This window comes from Epinephelus fuscoguttatus, linkage group LG13 (genome assembly GCF_011397635.1).
Source record: "Epinephelus fuscoguttatus linkage group LG13, E.fuscoguttatus.final_Chr_v1".
NCBI lineage: Eukaryota > Metazoa > Chordata > Actinopteri > Perciformes > Serranidae > Epinephelus > Epinephelus fuscoguttatus.
The window spans coordinates 22,832,488-22,851,180 of NC_064764.1; the positions used below are offsets into that span (position 1 = coordinate 22,832,488).

Genomic DNA, 18,693 nt, shown 5'->3' on the forward strand with positions numbered 1-18,693 from the left:
TCCGCTGTCCTCTTCACAACTTTGATCTGTGAATAACGTAATGTGCTTTGATTGGGGGAAGATAATGGCACTGCATGTTAATGAGCTCCAAAACAACTGAAATTCTAATGGCACTATAGCTCTTCATATTGTTGTAGCCATGTGAATTATTGGTCCTACAGTTGTGTAAACACCTGTATGCTCACCATCAAAGGCTGGGGCCTGCCAGTAATGGGCAGTTCTAGACTTCATTCTGTCTTGGTCAAGCAGCAAGTACATGGCCATGTTTGCATATTCTGCAGGTTTGAAAACGTAGTTACCTTGCCAAGTTTTAAAAGAATCACCATTTGGCCTTTATACTGTTAAACAGACAAAACATGGGAGGAGCAGGATGACATGCATTAAAGAGCCCACTTCTGAATCAAAGCAGACATTAAAATGACACGCATTAGTCTAAGTAAGCCACCAGGAAGCACCGATTTATATATAGCCTTTAATCAGGTAATCTCATTGAGGTAAAGATCATTTTGTGAGAGACACAGGAAATTCTTACAGCACAAAGATCACACAACATAGTCAAAGAAAAGCAAATGCAAAACGGCAAACAGATTTTTAATGAAAGTCCCAATGTTGCCTTTTATTTTTAAGGGCATTATCCCTTTAATGCTAGTATACCTGAAGATAGACAGGAAAGGTGAGGGGGGGATGACATGCAGCAAAGGGCCACAGGCCAGAATGTAACTCAGGCCACTGCAAAGGCCTCAGCCTATATGGGGCATACTGTCCATCAGGTGAGCTAGAGGTTGCCCCAATCCGCATGTCTTTAAACACTGATACTATAGAATTATAGGCATATGTATCGCCCATAACATTTTGTCAAACGATTAATCTTCCCATTTCTATTGTAAACACAAAACCTGAATCTTTCTGACATGTCTTGTTACACAATTCACTCCCCCCAGAACCCCTTAAAATATAATGTCAAGAGCTAAGTTGCCTTGTAACCTCTGGTCTAGGACATAGCCTACAGTAAAATTGAATTTCTATCACAATAAAAACAGTTCACTAGTTAAAGTTCCTGAGGACTCCACATAACCTGTATCCTTGATGTGTTTTTGATGCGATGCAAGTAAGCACTAGCAGTACCTTGGGTGAGCTACCGTATGTAGCCTTGTACATGGCCTCTGCAACATGCTGTAATGAGAAGTAGGAATCCATGTTAAGGCAATATGACCTGAAAAAGTGTTGTCCAGATACTGTGCATGATGCATGGCTAATAAGTAAAATGCAGTGAAGCACTGCTGCCAGGTGGCACACAAAAGCAGTAAAACTTGCAGGGCATCAGTGGGCAGGAGTTACATGCTAGCATGGATGGTGTTCCATGTTCTTTTGGCTGTTTTGAATTAAAGGAAGAACCTCTTAAATACCACATGAAAGTTAAAAGCTAAAATGGAGTTGAGAAGCACAGAAAGATAGGTCATTGTAGCTCTTGGCAGCCATTTTAGCTAGTCCTACACAAACAAAACACCACAGGCAGGTTATCAAGACTCTGATCATAAGTTAAGCACTGCTAACATTTTTGCAACATCAAAGTATTATCTTACCTCTTAACTCACCTGTTAGCTCTCTAGTCCTCAGTCAAAAGGCTCTGCAGTGGATCTAGTGTCTATTTATACTTCCTGATTCTACCATGTTTGAAGAGCAGGGGTTAAAACATGTTTATTTTTGACAAAATATTTTTTTTCTGCAGCTAGTGGTTACATATATGTTTGATGCTGTAATTACTTTGCCATTTGTGCACACAGTGTTATTAATTGTAATTCTATTTGGCTGAATTGTCTGTTTATGTGTATTCATCCAGTGATCCCCCCACTGTTGGTTCAATCCAGTCCTAGCTAGGTACTGGCAGGGTATATAAGGGGTGGTTGTGCAGGTGCGGGGGTTTGCTGCTCTTTTTATGCTGTCTCAAAGAACATGCTAGTGCAATAAAGTTCCACACAAAAAATAGCTAAACCTCACCTGTGCCTTGTAGCTTATCCTGAGGTGCAGACCAACATGTTGTCACTGTGCTGTGATGTCACCCTGGCCCTATTCTTCAGGTGGGCAACCAACCCTGGCTACAAATGTAATTTTCTGGTTAAATACAACATGTAAAGTTGCTTCTTTTTTGGGGGTGGGTGAGAGTGTCACACTGTGAATAGGTTGTGTTGAAAACAAAACAATACATTTTTATCATGTTTCTGTCTAATGCTTAAGTTTTACTGACTTTGTTTGAGTAGGCCCAGGTTCCAACAGTGGCTACAGCCACTTCCTGTGTCCACCATTTTGTGACTGCTGTAAGCAGTTATGTCAACCTAAATGTATTTTGTGCTTATTCTGTGTAAAGATAAAACTGGTATCTTGATGATAATGATGTAGACACTTAAGCATTAGTTTGGTTAGCTGAAGCTAGCTAAAGTTAATATCATGGTACCTAACACAGAAGTGCATCTGTGCACCTAATGCTAAGCTAACTAATGTAGACTGCTGAGTTCCCTACACTGTGACCATGGCTAGGGCTTTAGTTAAGCATTTCTGTGGTTATGTCTACCATTTTTCTAGCTTTGTCTGTGGCTGTGACTATGGCCGAAGTTGTAACTTTTACATACTGTGACTGGCTATGCCCGTGGCTGTTGTGATTCCCGAACCTGCCACATTTTTTAAGGGAGGTATCATTAAAGGAGCTGCATGCAACATTCAGAGCATTAGCTGTTTGCTATGTAAAGATATAATGGAGTAATGGTGTCCTGAGCAGAGAGTGAAGTCATGCTCCCTTTGTGTGTGATGTAGTCCAAGCTTCTGTTCTTTTGTTGTGGTAGCATGTCTGGGCATGTGTGCATGTAAGAGTTTGTCAGTCCTTGCGTGTATTTCACTGGCTAGCTAAACATCACTGCTCAGCACTGTGCTCGTGTTGGTTACTGCAAATAAAGCTATCCCGACAATTGGTGGTAGAACAGTGGTGTCAGGGAAGCATTATGCCCACCCTGTGTCTCCCCCACGTTAACACCATTAGCTTTGTCAGTACTAATCATACTGTAAGTACTATTCACACTATTAGCACCATTGGCTTCTAGCCATTGGCTCGACCACCTCCATGTTGAGAACTGTGTGCAGGCAAACCTGCTCCAGAGTCTGACTCATAGATGATCTCTGAATGTAACATACAGCTCCTTATAAGTACATGCAGAAATCATGCAAGTGCACTAATGGTTGTGTTGGCTGACCAGTGAGACTTGACCAGTGTTACTATCTTGCAGACTTGTGACTCAAGTTATTTGGTCCAAGTCTCAAATAAGACACAAGTCATTTGTCCGAGTCTTAAGAACGTCACTATTCATTTTGTCTCGGGCATGGCAAGTCAAGTGTCAGGTCTTGTCGAGTCAAGTCCTTTGTTGAAACAAGTCAAGTCCTAAGTCACATCACTTTTTTCCCCCCACAGGATACTGCAGTCTTGCCTGCAGTGTCTGGTCTTTATAAAGACAAAAGACAAGAAAGGGTTTGACAATTAATTGAAATTTTATCATAATTATTGATATTCAGTGAAATAAGTGTAACATTTTTTAAAAATGCAATCAACATTGAAACAACCTAATGATTGAGATTCACAGATCAATGGTTTGCCAAAATGTAGCATTACAATCCCAACAGTTTATTCTGGTGATTGGGTTGATGAGTAATATTAATTGTTGTGAGAGAACAGATTGTATCTAGCTAATGTTCGCTAACATCAGCCTGCCATTCACAGATGCGTACTGGTCCTGAGGAGTCTTCAAATGATGAACAAAGTTTGATGTTGTAGTCTGGATGTCAGAAATCTTTCAGCAGGTCTTGCATTCAGCAATTCATCATTTTCATTCACAGCTGAAATCAAGTCAAGTAATGAGTCTTAAACTCCAAAGTTGAGTCTCAAGTCATTTATTTTGTCAGGTCAAGTTCCAGGTCATCAAAGCAGTGATTCAAATCAACTTTAGTCCAAGTCACAAAAACTCAAGTCCGCATTTCTGCTGTCTTGGGTGTTGTATTGAATAGCTAGCCAGCCACTTAGTCATATTCTACAGCTATAGCAGTAGTCATAGCTACAGCTGCAACAAGTGGTGTTTCTGTGCCCGGCCCACAGCCTGGCGTAATTAGCCACAGCTAAGGGTGCAACAACCCCCACTGCAGTCATAACAAGTGGCTGTAGCTAAATACTGTTGTTCCTCTACTGCTTACTACACCATCAGTTTTTTTTAAAGAAATTTTTATGTGTTCACTTTAGAAAAGAATGGTTTCACCTGGTTTCCATGCTGAAGACAAGTGAGGACTTTTTCATCAAGTTCATCACTTGGGGTCTCACTGAGGAGTGGACATCAGGAAAGGATGATGTTTTGATGTGGAACCAAATGAATCAAACTTCGGAAATGGCATCACGAGGTAAGTACATAAAAAGAAACAACAGCATCCCAGTTCAGGTAAGTCCTTCAAACTATGTATTTTGAGATGGGTCATAATGGTTACACAGTGGTGTCTCTCTCCGAAGTCTCCTTCAAGCATGGCTGAGAAGTGCTTTTTTTCTTTTGCCCAAACTGGGAGAACCCAAATGGAGTATTGTTTGCAGACCATGGTAGACCATACCAAAGAGTGGTTTAGTTTGAAGTTGATCATATGAACTACGGAACTTATTTATATAGTGTAGATATCTCTTATCAGTGTGATACCGTTTTTAAAGTTGCTATAGCAGAAAATTCATGACTCTAGCCAAAATCCCTCTACTTATTTGTGGGAGTAGTTGACGATTGTGTGCTATGTTTAGTGCTATGCATGTGATGGCTCCACTTTTGAGGTCTGAGACATTGAAGGTAAGTAGGCCAATGGTTTTGGAGGAAGTGTGTGAAATACAGAGCAATTTGTCCGTATTGAAGACAGATAACATGTTAAGGAAACCAAGAAGTTGGAGAGCCAAAGATGGTTCTTTGAATTTATTCACAACAGTATTTGCTGGCAGCATTGGTAAATATGAGAAATGTGCTGAGTTATTGTAGAGTATTACTCAAACTCTACTTGCAAAATGTCTGGTAAGATGCATACCATCTAGCCACAATCACCCTGGTTTGGGTCCAGCTGGGGCCAAATTCTCTCCTATGACGGGAAGAGAAGTTCATAAATATGATCTTATTGTGTTTGTGGTTGCATTAAGCCACTATGAGCAGTGTTGCAAACTTATGACTGGGATCTCTATTGGGCAATATTTTGCATCAATGTGATCAGTTAGTCATTTTTCAGGTATTTAATTCAGATATTTAATTCAGGGTGGTTATTTCATTTACAGATTGTTTCTTAGTTACCACAATATAAAACTATACATACCGTAAAGTAAACTTTTATCCATATTGCCCACCCCTGCCTTAGTCAAATATTTTTTACTTCCCCATATCAGTCTTTTATGGTTAACAGAGCTGGGTGACTACTGTGTGACTGCCTTTAGGAAACAGACCAATGACTTGAATAATGTTTGTTTTTTAGATATTTACAATGCAATGCAAACATCTGATTGGTTGAATATGTGGAAACAGCTAAGCTGATACAAATTAATTTTTTGTAGGGTATTCATTATTTAAAGATCCGGTGTGTAGGATTTAGTGGCATCTAGCTGTGAGGTTACAGAACAGAAACCTCATGTGCCAAGTGTGTGGGAGAACTACAGTGGCCAGTGTGAAAATGCAAATTGCCCTGTCTAGAACCAGCGTTTGGCTTGTCCATTCTGGGCTACTGTAGAACAACATGGTGGACTCCATGGAGGAGGACCCGCTCAGTATGTAGATATAAACAGCTCATTCTAAGGTAACAGAAACACAATTTGTATAATTAAAATCACAGCATTGAATATTATTCACCATTTATACCAATAGATGCCCTTAAATCAGACACACTCTGCATTTAATATACAAACTTGAAGGTCTAAGCCCTTATGCGTCCATCTCAAAACACCAATATAATGTTTAATTATTACAGTTAAATGTATTGCTTTTCTACTTTGTATTTGTTGTGAAAATATTCAGAGACAGATTGGGTAAATTTGAAAAACCACAGTCAGGTCAAAACACAGGAAATATTCACTGCATACTTGCAGAAGGAGCTGAGTAATTTGGAAGCTCTTTTTCCATTTTGACTTTAACATCAGATTTAGATAACAGTGAAGTCCCAGCAGTGAAGTAGTCACTGGGGAGAAGCATTCTCACAGCATCTTGTGGAAAAAAAATAAATAAATAAAAAGTAGCTGCACACTTGTTTGAGTCCGTCAGCCTCTGTAAATGTTGTTGAGAGCACTGGCTTCAACATAATTCTAGAGCCACAAGCTTCAGGATCCTTTCTTATCTTAAGTATTAAAGATACGCTTGGCACTGTGACTAATTAAAGAATAAATTAAATGTATTTATTGAAATTATTCATACTGGCAAATGCTGTCTTAAAATAAAAGTATACTGAAAGGTAAAGTGTTGGCTTTTATTTCAGATCAATGTCCAATTAACTGACTTGAGGATATTTTGATACCTGCAGAAGTGACTAATAATGGCATTGAAAAATTGTAGAAATTTTCAGTGAGTTTGGGTTGTATGTGATTTACTTAAAACGTGTCAGAAGTCCCCATAAAGCAGCTCTTTATCTACGCTCATTCCAGTGATGGTGGATCTCAGTGAGACTAAGAATTAATACAGTGGTAAATCCTATTTTATTGTGGTTTTAAAAATAATAAGCACACATCCTCTATGCGCAAGATTTGATAAACTGCCTCTGTAATTTTGATAAGTTGATGATGTTATGTTACCAGGTCATAGTTATTTTAAAATATTTAAGTAACGGTTCTCGTAAGTGACACTTTGCACATTCAGTTATCCCATAGATTAGACGTTGTGCCACCTAAACCTCAGTCTTGACAAAAAAAAAAAGTGAACAGATATAACCACAAATTACTACAGAAAAAAATACTTAAACAATATATTTCAAAATTGTTTTTCTAAAAACTGTATTTTTCAAAAGCTTTTGAATATCTCAAACATAATAAATATAATGTGAAACAGCCCCCACTGGTTATAATGTTGGGGTCCCAGGCTGTTTCAAGAACAAGACATAAGAATAGCAATTTATTGCACCACCTTAACCGTATCCAAAGCTAAGGACCACTACAAGAATTGGTCTTTAAACCAATAAAACCAATTTCCAAAGATAATTGAGAACATGTTTCAATACATATGCATGAAAAAAGGATTTTCCATACGACCGACTCACATGCTCATGTAATTGATTGAGGGGATGACCCGTTATATTAAATGTTATTTGAGAACCATCAAAACGCGCAAAATTGCAAATTGCCCAGCTTGTATCTGAATTAATACCTCATTCATCATCATTATGGGCTGATAAGTTAATTTAACCATTTCATTCTGTCTTAATGAGCTATAGTTGAATTAATGTCATGTAATATATGAAAGTAACATTTGAACAGAGGCAATGATTTGAGACAAACAGAGCAGAGACTACTTTAGAAGCATAATGGTGGCATAAATCTCATCAGGCTGCAGCTCGTGTTGCATGTTTTTGGAGAAATAGCCTATACATTGGTAGCCAGAGGAGGATTTTTAGGCGTGCAGTGCTGGTTTGCTTTTAGAGATTTGATTGATTTCAATGTTTTGATGTAACAGCTGGTATGTCAGTTGTAAATTCCACACAGCATCAGATACAAATGTGGGCACAATATGTTTTAAAAACTGAGCTTTGTTGGAGTGTAATCTCACAGTTGTGGATTTTAAAGCATTAATAGGAACAAAAGGAACTCCACGGTGTGATTTTTAGCTGGAATAATGTTGTATTTCAGTCCTGGGTTGGCTCAGTGAAAACCCTACTGAGTTGCCAGTCCCTCATCTGGCGTTGAGTGACTGCATTTGACCATTAGGGGTCTTTGCTGTCTTCTAGTTCCACCTTAAATGCGTTTTGGCCCCGCTTGCTCCCTGTAGTTTAGGTTTTTTGTCCTCCCGCAGCAGCTGTCACCCTGCATTACTCGCAGTCAGCTAAATGAAACATTATTCTAAACATATGCATCGTAATCAGTCCGGTCACACTTACAAGAACACGCGTTAATAAGGCAATCAATCACTCTGGAACAAGCAAGTTGTTCTGTAACAGCTCATAAACAGTGTGTAATGAAGAATTGGAGGTTAGCATGACACGGCGCTGATCAGATAATCAATGTCAAAGATGCGATGAATGTCAGTAAATGTAGTTTTCATGTCGTTTCTATAAAATCCTCAATTTACAACAAGCAGTTCAATTACCCTGAAAATACAGTCAATTAAATAGGGGTGATTGGACAGTAGGGGCAGGATCATCGATCTTTGCATTTCTATCTCGCTGGTGGACATTTAATTTGGTTTTTCTATTAGCACCGAAATAAAGAAAATATAAAATATATTAAACAACCCAAAGATTTATTTTCTTGTCAAAAACAATTCGGCGGAGGTGACAGACAGTCTTCTGCATTATGATGAATTCTTTTTTTCAGCCTTGCACATTGGATACAAAACTAATCGTGTTATTGTGGGCAGTGTTTTTCTGGCCTCTTGTCTTTTCCTTTTCACACCTCCATCTATCTCAATGCTTTTGTTGTATGGGTTGCAACCCTCGCTTTAGTAAAGAGCAAGGAAACATGGTGATACATCACGCCCATATTTGCTGCCCTAATCCTATTTCTTTAATGGGGACGTTCAAAAAAGCAACTTATCTTAAAGTCCCTCGGGGGCATTCTGGTGTAGGCTATATTTTAACCAAGTGCAATTAACGACAGTATCAGCTTGTATCATTTAGAGGTAATGTAAAAATAATGGTAAATTATAGGGCCGGAATGACCCGTGATGGCAGGCCTCATATTCCCTGTAGCTTTCCACGTATTTTTAATTAATGCTTTACAGTGTTTGCAATAGAAATGGTGTCACAGCACCTGAATAAGCCCAAGATGTCTTCATTGTCGGAGCTGAATCTTCTTAAATATGTGCTACAACATATATGTCTTTAATATATATAGATATAGCCAAGCAATTAAGTAAAGTTTGTCAGCGTCCTGCAACGAAATCCATTTTTTTTGGTAGAAATATGTCATTAATGTAAAAAAGGCGAAAATGTGTAAAGATTTTTTTTATTTATTTTCCAAGAACAAACACGATCAATAAATAACATGATTTACATTTCATATTGCACAATTTTTTTTTCAAGTTAAAATATTTAAATTCATACAGTCATTGATATTTTAAATACAGAGATATAGAGTTATAACAGACCCCAGGGACAAAGGCCAATACTATTTTTCATCATTTTTAATTTCAGTGCTCGTTTATCAGCCCTTTTTTCCTTTAAAAAAGCCTCTTTTTTGGAGTGGACCGTAAAGAAATATTCTCCATAATTCAGTCAGTAAATTTTTGCACGAAATTCCAGATTATGAATTTGGACTATTGAGTGAGGCCAATTTGTAGGCTAATGTGATGCTCCTATTGGCGTGTACATCCAGTGTTTAAACATTAAAAAAACATTCAGCAAGTCACACAAAATAAATAAAAATAAAAATGTGTTTAAAAAAAAAATCAGCCTACCATCCACATTTCAGGAAGCATTTTTTTTCTTCAGGGCGATCGATAATTCAGTTGTCAACTATCAGTAGGACTATTTGCAAAATATTTCACGATTTACAGTTCACATGTTTTATAATTAACATATTGGTGATGTCCCAACAGGAACGAATAAAATAGCACATAGCCATTTTTACAGGCGCAGACAGATTGTAAAGCCAGGCTTATTTAGTCTGAACTTTCGCCTTTGTTCAGTCCCGTCACTGTGTGTGCTGAGTGAAGAGGTCCTAAAGGGATTACACACCTATGAAAATACTGGATTTGATATAATGAGGCGCAGCAATGTAAATAACAGAGATGATACTGTGTGTGTGTGTGTGTGTGTGTGTGTGTGTGTGTGTGTGTGTGTGTGTGTCGAGGTATTTCCCATTATCAGCAAACTAAATTTGAGGCTCTCTTTGCAGGCTGCTTTGTATGTAATATTTCTAAAGCCTACATGTGTCATATATTATCCTTATGCAGTGCATCTGTGTACCAGGACTGTCGCTTTTGTTCCAGGTCTTTTGTATGTCTAATGACTTCCCTCCGCGGGTTGTTAGCACTTGACAGCGGGTCTCAAAACGAGGAACTTTCTTCCAGTCATGTATTCAAAGGAGCTCCATCTAGGTACATGATTGGCAATTTTTGTCATGATCCTCTCATTATTAACATAAAAATTGACACGAAAGACGCGGTGCAAAATTATATGCACCCTTTCTAGCTGATTAGGGGGGTCCCCACAGAGCAGAGGCTGGGTGTTGGAGAAGCTGTCCCTGCCAAAAATCTCAGTCTATTAGGCCTAGTGAAGAAAGATATGCTGCTGGGGCAGAGAAGCAGGACCTTCTGCTATCTAAATTTAGGTAGCATAATTAGCTCACGTTTGAATCTTTAAAAAACCAGAGGAGTCAAGGTAGCCAGGGTGGCTGGGTGTTGGACATTGGAGCCGCAGAAATATGGAAATATGGGATGTGATTCAATTACAGATGTGGGGTTTGCAGATATAAATGCAAAAAAAATTAAAATGGCACATTGATTGAATGTCTTATTTTTCCAAATATGTTTGCTTGTAAATTAATCCAGTTTAGAAATTGTCTACTGGCGCAACACATGAGCACAAGCTTTTAAAAAAGGGTGTGAGTTGCAAATTTTCGGTGCTAGATAATCATGTTTTGGGTCTTCTGGACTTTTTAGAAATAATCTAAATATGTGTGTTTACAATGCTGCCTATTAGACGAATCCTTTACCCAGGTGTGGTTTTTAAAGTAGGCCTATCCCCTCAAGTAGGACTAGAGCAAAATAGGAACAAGAGTCGTGTAGGCTGCATGATGAGTTATCTGTTCAGTGAAGTTTCTTCTCGTTGGTCTGGTGACGGGACTGAGGTTTTGCTGAGGACAGCAGCAGAATACGGCAGAAATCCACTCTCGGATCTTTGCCCTGAAGCTGTGCAGGTAAAGTCAGCGCTGGTGCTCCTGGAGCTCAGCGCGCTCGCCGCCTGGCTGCTGTGGCAGCTGAGACACGAACAAGGCCCGGTGGCTGACGGCGCGCTCACCGCCGCCGCCGCTGCCGCAGCCGCCGCTGCCGCTGACGCCGCCGCCGAGCTGTTCAGGCCTGCGGGTGACTGGTAGAGTCCCGGGTGCCTGAAGCTGCACAGAAGCTCCGGCCGCGAGTACGGGTGGGAGAGTGCTCGGAAGGTATCGAGGGGCCGGATGGAGGTGGCGAAAGGTGACGATGCGGCGCCGGTGGCGGCGGCGGCCGCTGCTGCTGCGGTGACACCGACGTGCGGGTAGTAGTGTAGAGGCATGTGCGAGTGGAAAGGGTAAGGTAGGCTTCCTGTAGCTGCCGCGTGCGTCATCATGTAAGTGTAGAAGCTGGGGTCTGCTGGATGGGGCCAGGACATCGCCAAACGCTGCCTTTTATCCTTCATCCGCCTGTTCTGGAACCACACCTGCACACAGAGTCAAAACAAGGCCCATATTGAAGCTGCCATGTTGTTTGCAAGCTCTAAATTTAGACCTGGACAGTGTGCTCCAGCGCGTGCTCAGGGCAGACACTGATGCTAAAATGTCCTATAAATGCTCTTGTCATTGAACATTAAAATGATGCATTTACGCATCCTGCAGCAGATAAAATCTCCAAAATAAATATACAATGTAACTTAAAATATGGTATTTTTTGCATTAAATTATTTTACACACGTGCTGTTTATTAATTGTGCACATAACGGTGAAATTGATGAGCACCCATGGGGTGAGCAGTAAATAAAAGCTATTTTGCGCACAGGTTAAAATCAAAATATCACACAGAAATACTGATTATTATGGCTATATTTTCTACTGCCGAGTATTATCATTATTTTAATTTCCACAGCATTGCTTTCTCTGCACACACACGAGAATAATAGAGATTAATCTTACCTTAATGGTAGTCTCGGGCAGATTCAGCGCCGCGGCTAATTCACATCTTCTCGGTCTCGACACGTAATTTTCCCTGTAAAACTCTTTTTCCAGCCTCCCGATTTGTTCCCTGGTGAAAGCAGTCCGATATCTTCTCACTTGGTCGCTATTTGAATTGTTTGATCCTCCCGATGAGTTACCGTTCATATTCTGGAGGGAGTTTGAGCTTAGGTTGGAAGATCCAGAATTACTGTCTGAAAAACCTAAAATAATAATAATTTCAAAACGAAATAAATAAAATAAAAAGAGGGAGAGAAACAAATTGTTATTGATAATGACAATAATGCAATAATAAACGTGTGTGTGGGCCTGATTTTTTGCAACATAATGGGAAAAAGGATAAAAAATAATGTTTATTGATTTAAAATGTGTGTCTTTTTTAATGTATCATTATAACATTTAACCACTGTGTAATAATAATAATAATAATAATTATCATAATAATAAGGAAATATTACAAATAATAATACAGATAATTATTAAATTTAGCTTCATTTCGTTTCCTTGGATACAGAGAGAATGATAACAGTGATACCAGCCACATTCACATTAAAATATAATAGAAATAAAGAGGATAAATTTGGAGTAAAATCTTACCCTTGTTGTTTTCCTTGTGCTGGCTCGGGGAGCGATGCGCAGGGCATCCCACCTCCACATCACTGTTAATATCTGATTCTGGCGAAACTTCGGAGTAAAGGCTCATTTTCTTCCTGCTCTCTGACGAGGAAATTTCCGCCGACGAGGTATTCTCACTGTTGTGGTGCGTGCCGAAAAGACTGTCAATTTCAAATTTGCCTTTCGTCGGGATGTCCCCAAGATTTCCATGGAGAGACGCCGAAGTTATTCTCGGGCTTAGCCGTCCGCTGTGCTGAGAGTTTTCCAGGGCCTCCAGCACTGAATTTCCAGGCGTGTCTGCGAGCCTCTTCCCTGCGACGGGACTGTGCAGACCTCTCTCCATCAATATCATCTCTTTTCTTATCCTCTCCATCATTAAGCCGTGCAAGACGAAGAAGGAGGAAAAAAAACACAACACCCACCACCACCACACAACACTTGTCCAGGGGGGCTGGAGCACCAATGAGTTGTGTCGGAGCTTAAATCCGCATGCAACTCAGCAACTGTCTCTAAATAACTGTCTCTAAACCTTTTTATAAGCAAGACGCAAAAAATGAAAGAATCTGAATGCAATCGACGAGCGACTGCTCAAAATGAGCCGTGCATCCTCCCCAGCAGCAGCAAAATGTCATTCATCAAAAGTGGTTGCTGTTCGTTGTTAAAATGCTCGGCTGACGTTGCTCCAATGATCATTTATTGTAACAGGTTTATAAGCAAATAAATAGGAGAGGGCTGTCACTTGATGATGGAGGCGGCCTTCGGTCAGACGAATAATATCCAAGTGGAGAGGAAGAGAGGAGTGAGGAGCGAGGTGCTTGTCCCTGGGTTGATCTCTGAGTCTGTTTTAGATTGCTCTGGGGTTTGGCCTCTTGGGTGAAATTGACAGTCTGATTAATAAAATGAGCGGTGCAACATTTCCCTCTTCATTTAGGAATATTATTATGCTTTGATTCTCTATTGTTTCCCCTCCTCTCTGTGCGCCCTCCCCCTCTCTAATCGTTGTTCTTTTTATTTATCCTCCTTATTTCTTTTTATTTTTTTAACCATTTCTGCGACTTTAATCAGGATGTGAAGTACATTACAGGATTGAACTGCAAGTCTGTGATGAGACATGAAGACTATTGTGTTATAGTTTTTGACACCATGTTTTTATAAATGCATTTCATATTTTTCCTCATTTTGGGGCTTTTTGTTCTACACAGTTCGTCAAAGGCACATTTTGATGTGGTGATAATGCCTGCATTAGTGCACATTTACCGACAACAGCACACGCTTATAGGCTGTATTTAATAATGCATGTAGAAATATCTTTTTTATTGTGGTGGACTCATCTTTTAATTAACAATAGTTATATATTTTGTACTCCATTTCGTTGCAGTTAATCCTTCACATTTTCTTTGTTCGTTTTGATTGCCTCTGATGTTGAATTTAAACCTATTACTCACATTTAACAGCGCATATTTCTATATTTAACATTTCTAACAGAATCTCCTATCTGTTTCAATTCTTCCACCCAGTCCAAACCTTTATTACCTGCATGGTAGTTTTGGGTATTTACAGGAGAATAACCTGCCACATGTATGCATCATATTAACTCTACCGGAGACTCGATATGTAAAGACATAACACCCATGCATGGACTCCTGGTTTCTCGATGTGAAATGACTATAAAGGCGCCATCAGATTATCCTCTGTGCGTCCTCTGGCGCCTCCTGCAGGTTTTAATATTAATCGCCGTTATTGATATGAGGCGTTGAATGGGGAGGTGTGGGCTGTGGTTTACCTGGTGTCCTGACTTGTCTGTCCACAGCACTCAGGGAGCATTTCCAGGCAGGATTAGTGTGTATGGCAATGAATGGATAGGCAACAGAAAAAGCTGGTTTAATTAGGCTTCTGCAAAGACATTTGAGAGGAGATGGAAGCTGCAAAGAGCCAAAAAGCTACTTCCCTAACCTCATACTTATACTTATATATTTTATAATACTGTTGAGCATTATAATGAGATTCAAATCAGAACAAAATCTGCTGTCTGCTCTTCCTTCTGCACAAAATATGACACTGAATACTGGCAAATATGAGGCTACAAAAGCTTGAATTTTAACATTAACTTCCTGCATGAAATTTAAATATATTTCAGCTCACTTCATTATTTATTCCAAAAACTTTTATGTAAGCTAATGTTCTCACCTTATTTAGGAGTATCATGTTTTACTACTCACATGATAAGACCAATTAATATATCCCTTTTCATTTCATTAAATTCACCTATCATTTAATTAGTGAACACATTCTCTTTTTTTTGAATGAAAAACTAATACTACACTCAAGGTTTGCACTCTCCTAAGATCTTCAGGAAGTTACATTGAATATAATTGGGTAATCTGCATTCATTATTGTGCATCTGATTTATCTTAAGAAATTTCGGGAGAGGTTTTACATGAAGATATTTTTACATTGCAAACATCACTGAAAACGTAGCTTTGAATGTTACTCTAAGCCTTACTTAAGATACCATTGTTGAGCATGATAAACCAGATCTCACTGTTCTGCTTATCTTCTCTCGATCAGCCAAAAACAGCGTAAATCTTACCTTATATTGATCACATTCTTTAAAGACTTATCAAGTGATGTTCTTTAGTTCATGTGTTTGTTTGTTACTGAATCTTGGCTACATTTGAGCTCCAGTTAAAAAATAAAGTCAGCATAGATAATTAAGTTCCTAAAGTGAAATTTACTTTTCAACATTGTAATTTCTTTTTCAAAAACTGCGGGCATATTTATACATGGCACTTTAGTGAAGGGGTGTTCCCTCCCTCTTCTGGTACAATTATACTTGACATGAAGCCTTTCATGTGGAGGACTTGAAGTGGCTCTCAAGCTCTTCAGTGCCTGATTCACGGCACAGATGCATGTTTTTAATGCTCTTCAAGTTCAGCTGATTTGTTAGTGGTGTAGTGGTAGTTGTTGAGGTGGGTGTAGATAGGCTCCCGAGGAGAAGGAGGGTATATTCTCCTCTTTATTCCATTATTTTTTTGGCTGATAGGTGGGTACTGTAAACAGCCAGAAAGAGGTGGGTATACACTGGATACTTGTGTATACCTTCAACTACACCGCTGCTTGCACCGAATAGCACACTTTAAATGCACCTTTGCCTGCACGAATAATTAGGGATCCTTACATGTGAATCTAAAATTTGAGAATTCATACAAAGTCAGCCTGGCCACAGTGTGAATAGCAAAGGTCACAGGGTTTCTCGGCATTTACATTAGCAATTTTCAGATTTTCACTTCTTAGTTAACTTTTTCCAATCTGTGGAGTCGCCAGTGTGCCAAGTTTCATCTTAAACTGTGACAACATCCTGAAAATGAAGGCATAAAAGGACAGTTCACCCCAAAATAACGAAATACATGTTCTTCCTCTTACCTGTAGTGGTACCAGTCTAAATTGTTTTGGTGTGAGCTGTCGAGTGCTTGAGATATCGGCCGTCGCGATGTCTGCCTTTGTCCCAATGTAATGGAGCTACATGGCACTTGTGGTGCTCAAAGTGCCAGAAAGTACCTCTGAAAACTCAACAGCAATGTCTCTTTACAGAAATGATGACCCGGTTACTCAAGATAATCCACAGACCTCATTGTGAGCATTTCCATTTGGGAACTATTTTCTTTCTATCAAACTACATCAGCAAACCCAATCACCACGCAGAAGGAAGCGTGCATCTACTCATGGATGAGAGGCTCATGCTTGTGACAGTGCCAGACATAAACATTAATGGCGCTGGCTGAACTGTGACATTAGCTAGCTCAGTAAAACTCTTGAAATCCTCTTTTCTTTCAGTGGGGTGAATTGTCGAAGACCAGCATAATGATATAGTTGGTGGGCGTAGTTCAGTAGAAAGAAAATAGCTCCTGCATCACATTACTCACAACAAGGTCTGTGGATTATCTTGAATAACCAGGTCATGATTTCTGGAAAGAGGTAATAAAACTGTACTTTGCTCATCTGTGTTAGGCAAACTAAAATTAATTACATTGGAAGTCGTGTGTTAAACACTCATAATGATCAGCACTAATTGAAAATGAACACTGTTCCCTATGTAAAAAGAATACAATTATTCTTTCCTGACATTTGTAAAAATGAATATGAAACTCATCTGACAGGTGTGCATCTGCTAAGATGGTTAGATTTCACAAGAAGGTACAATTCAAAAAGGATAGTCATACGTTTTTATTTTTTTATTGATAAGGATCATACATTAATCAACTTTCTTTTCTTTTTTTTTTTCTTCTTTTTTTCTTTTTTTTTTTTTTTTTTACAAATGTGTCAGTGTTAGCCAGCTGGCTGATTCTTAACTGTCTTTTGGCAATATTCTCCAAACTCAGGTTGACTCAATGACAGGTTGAGAAATATACAGAAGTGGCAGCAACAAAATTATCATTCTCACAACAGGAAATAGAAAATGTAGATACAGTAATACAGCAGTAACATCCACAATTCAGCAATATGAAGCAACGAAGCCCAAATGAACAACAGGCCACTGTTCATAAGCACATTTCTATACACAGCAGCAGTTAGCAATAAGATGAGAGTAAAAATCAACAGTCTTTGGAAGGGACTTGACTGATTATCTATAAGATGACTATACTGTAAAGACATCAGCATAAAAGCAGTGTTCACAAATGAGAAAGAAAACCTATAACACACATGGATTTTCTTAAATGAACATCATTGATGCCTAACATAATTAAAACACTGTAGGAAATCAGATGTGTCGTGTGTGAAATCCAAATCTATACACAAACAGGAGGGAGCCTGGCTGGAGCTGAGGTGGGACAGGGAAGCAGCAACCACTATGGCTGATACTGATGGGCTGAAATGGCTGTCAATCACGAGAAAATTCCTAAAAATGTTTATCTTTAAGCCATAAAGGCCCTTCACACCCACACAGGTGTATTCACTTATTCTGCTGCTCAACCCTCTGCTCAGGTAGAAAGTGGGTGAGCTATGATGAGCCACGTCTGTCTACCTGTACAAATGACAAAGTTGTGAGTTGTCCCACCCTCACAGGTGCCACAAATTTACACAGAGAGCCATGACCATGCTAACACAGTCCTGAGAAGATTCCTAATTGGCCAAATGATCAAAAGACAACTGTTGACTGATGACAATAATAATGGATCTGTTCCAGTCAAGTGTCCCAGTAAGTCATGACAGTGAGCCAAAACGTGCAATACCAGGACACTGAAACTGAAGCAGCTAAATGGGATTCAGTCGTCATTAACTAATATCATCACCTATGTTCTACCTACTGTGACAAGTTAAAAGGTCTTCTGTGAAAATGGCTTCTACTAGAGGCACATTAAAAGATGTGGGATTAGCTTGACTGTATTACCAGTGAGAAGTTGAAGGTGGTTTCACAGCCATGTCCATACAGTCTGTCTCGTTGGATGCTGCATCTAGTGGTCATTAGAGGAACTGCAACTTAAGGCACATGGTGACTTTTAATTACATTGTACAGGGGAGAATGCCCTGTACAATGCTCTTGAGTTTCCAAGTGTTGAGAATATCAGCCACAGAGATGTTTGTCTTCTTTCAAATGTGTAAGGGATAATGCCCTGCCAGGTGTTCGTTATCAGGTATCAGGTGTTAATGGCCAATGTGGAGGCGTGAACATGCAGCGGAGGCCTCTGCAAAAGCCATTAATTCCTGATAATGGATGGCTTAAAGAGTATGATCCCACTTATACCATGGTAATTCTTCCAAAGGGAAAAAGAATATTCATATTTTCATGCTTTTTGATATCAGTTTTTCACAAGCCGTAACTTGGTTTCCCTGGCAACAACTGAGGGTTTAGCTAATACCTGGAACAATCATTACCGCCTGTAATGTTCTTATGCAATGCAAACTTTATTCACAACTCCAGTAAATAGGATTAACCTTAGATATGACTTAGCAACGGGAGATATTTCTAGTCCACT

At 39.3% G+C, this 18,693-nt stretch overlaps 2 protein-coding genes across 2 annotated transcripts in view; one reads left to right on the forward strand and one right to left on the reverse strand.

The window, feature by feature from the left end:
* The first annotated feature begins 4,420 nt into the window (after positions 1-4,420).
* hoxd10a (homeobox D10a) overlaps positions 4,421-18,693 on the forward strand; it is a 37,952-nt gene continuing 23,679 nt past the window's right edge. Inside the window, exon 1 of the mRNA XM_049594763.1 lies at positions 4,421-4,431. The gene's annotated coding sequence lies outside the window, so the exon portion shown is untranslated. The remainder of the gene's footprint in view (positions 4,432-18,693) is intronic.
* evx2 (even-skipped homeobox 2) lies at positions 10,981-13,094 on the reverse strand. Its single transcript, XM_049594761.1, has 3 exons — positions 12,701-13,094; positions 12,065-12,306; positions 10,981-11,595 (listed from the first exon to the last, which is right to left on the reverse strand). Exons 1-3 carry the CDS (start codon positions 13,092-13,094, stop codon positions 10,981-10,983), a joined length of 1,251 nt encoding a protein of 416 aa, XP_049450718.1.

What these genes read in the sequence shown, in the direction of transcription:
- evx2 (XM_049594761.1), bottom strand. Translation starts at nt 13,094, where the DNA reads ATGATGGAGAGGATAAGAAAAGAGATGATATTGATGGAGAGAGGTCTG. An exon ending in GCACAAGGAAAACAACAAGG is followed by an intron (nt 12,307 to 12,700) that starts GTAAGATTTTAC and finishes TTATTATTTTAG; the next exon opens with GTTTTTCAGACAGTAATTCT. An exon ending in TGCCCGAGACTACCATTAAG is followed by an intron (nt 11,596 to 12,064) that starts GTAAGATTAATC and finishes CTCTGTGTGCAG; the next exon opens with GTGTGGTTCCAGAACAGGCG.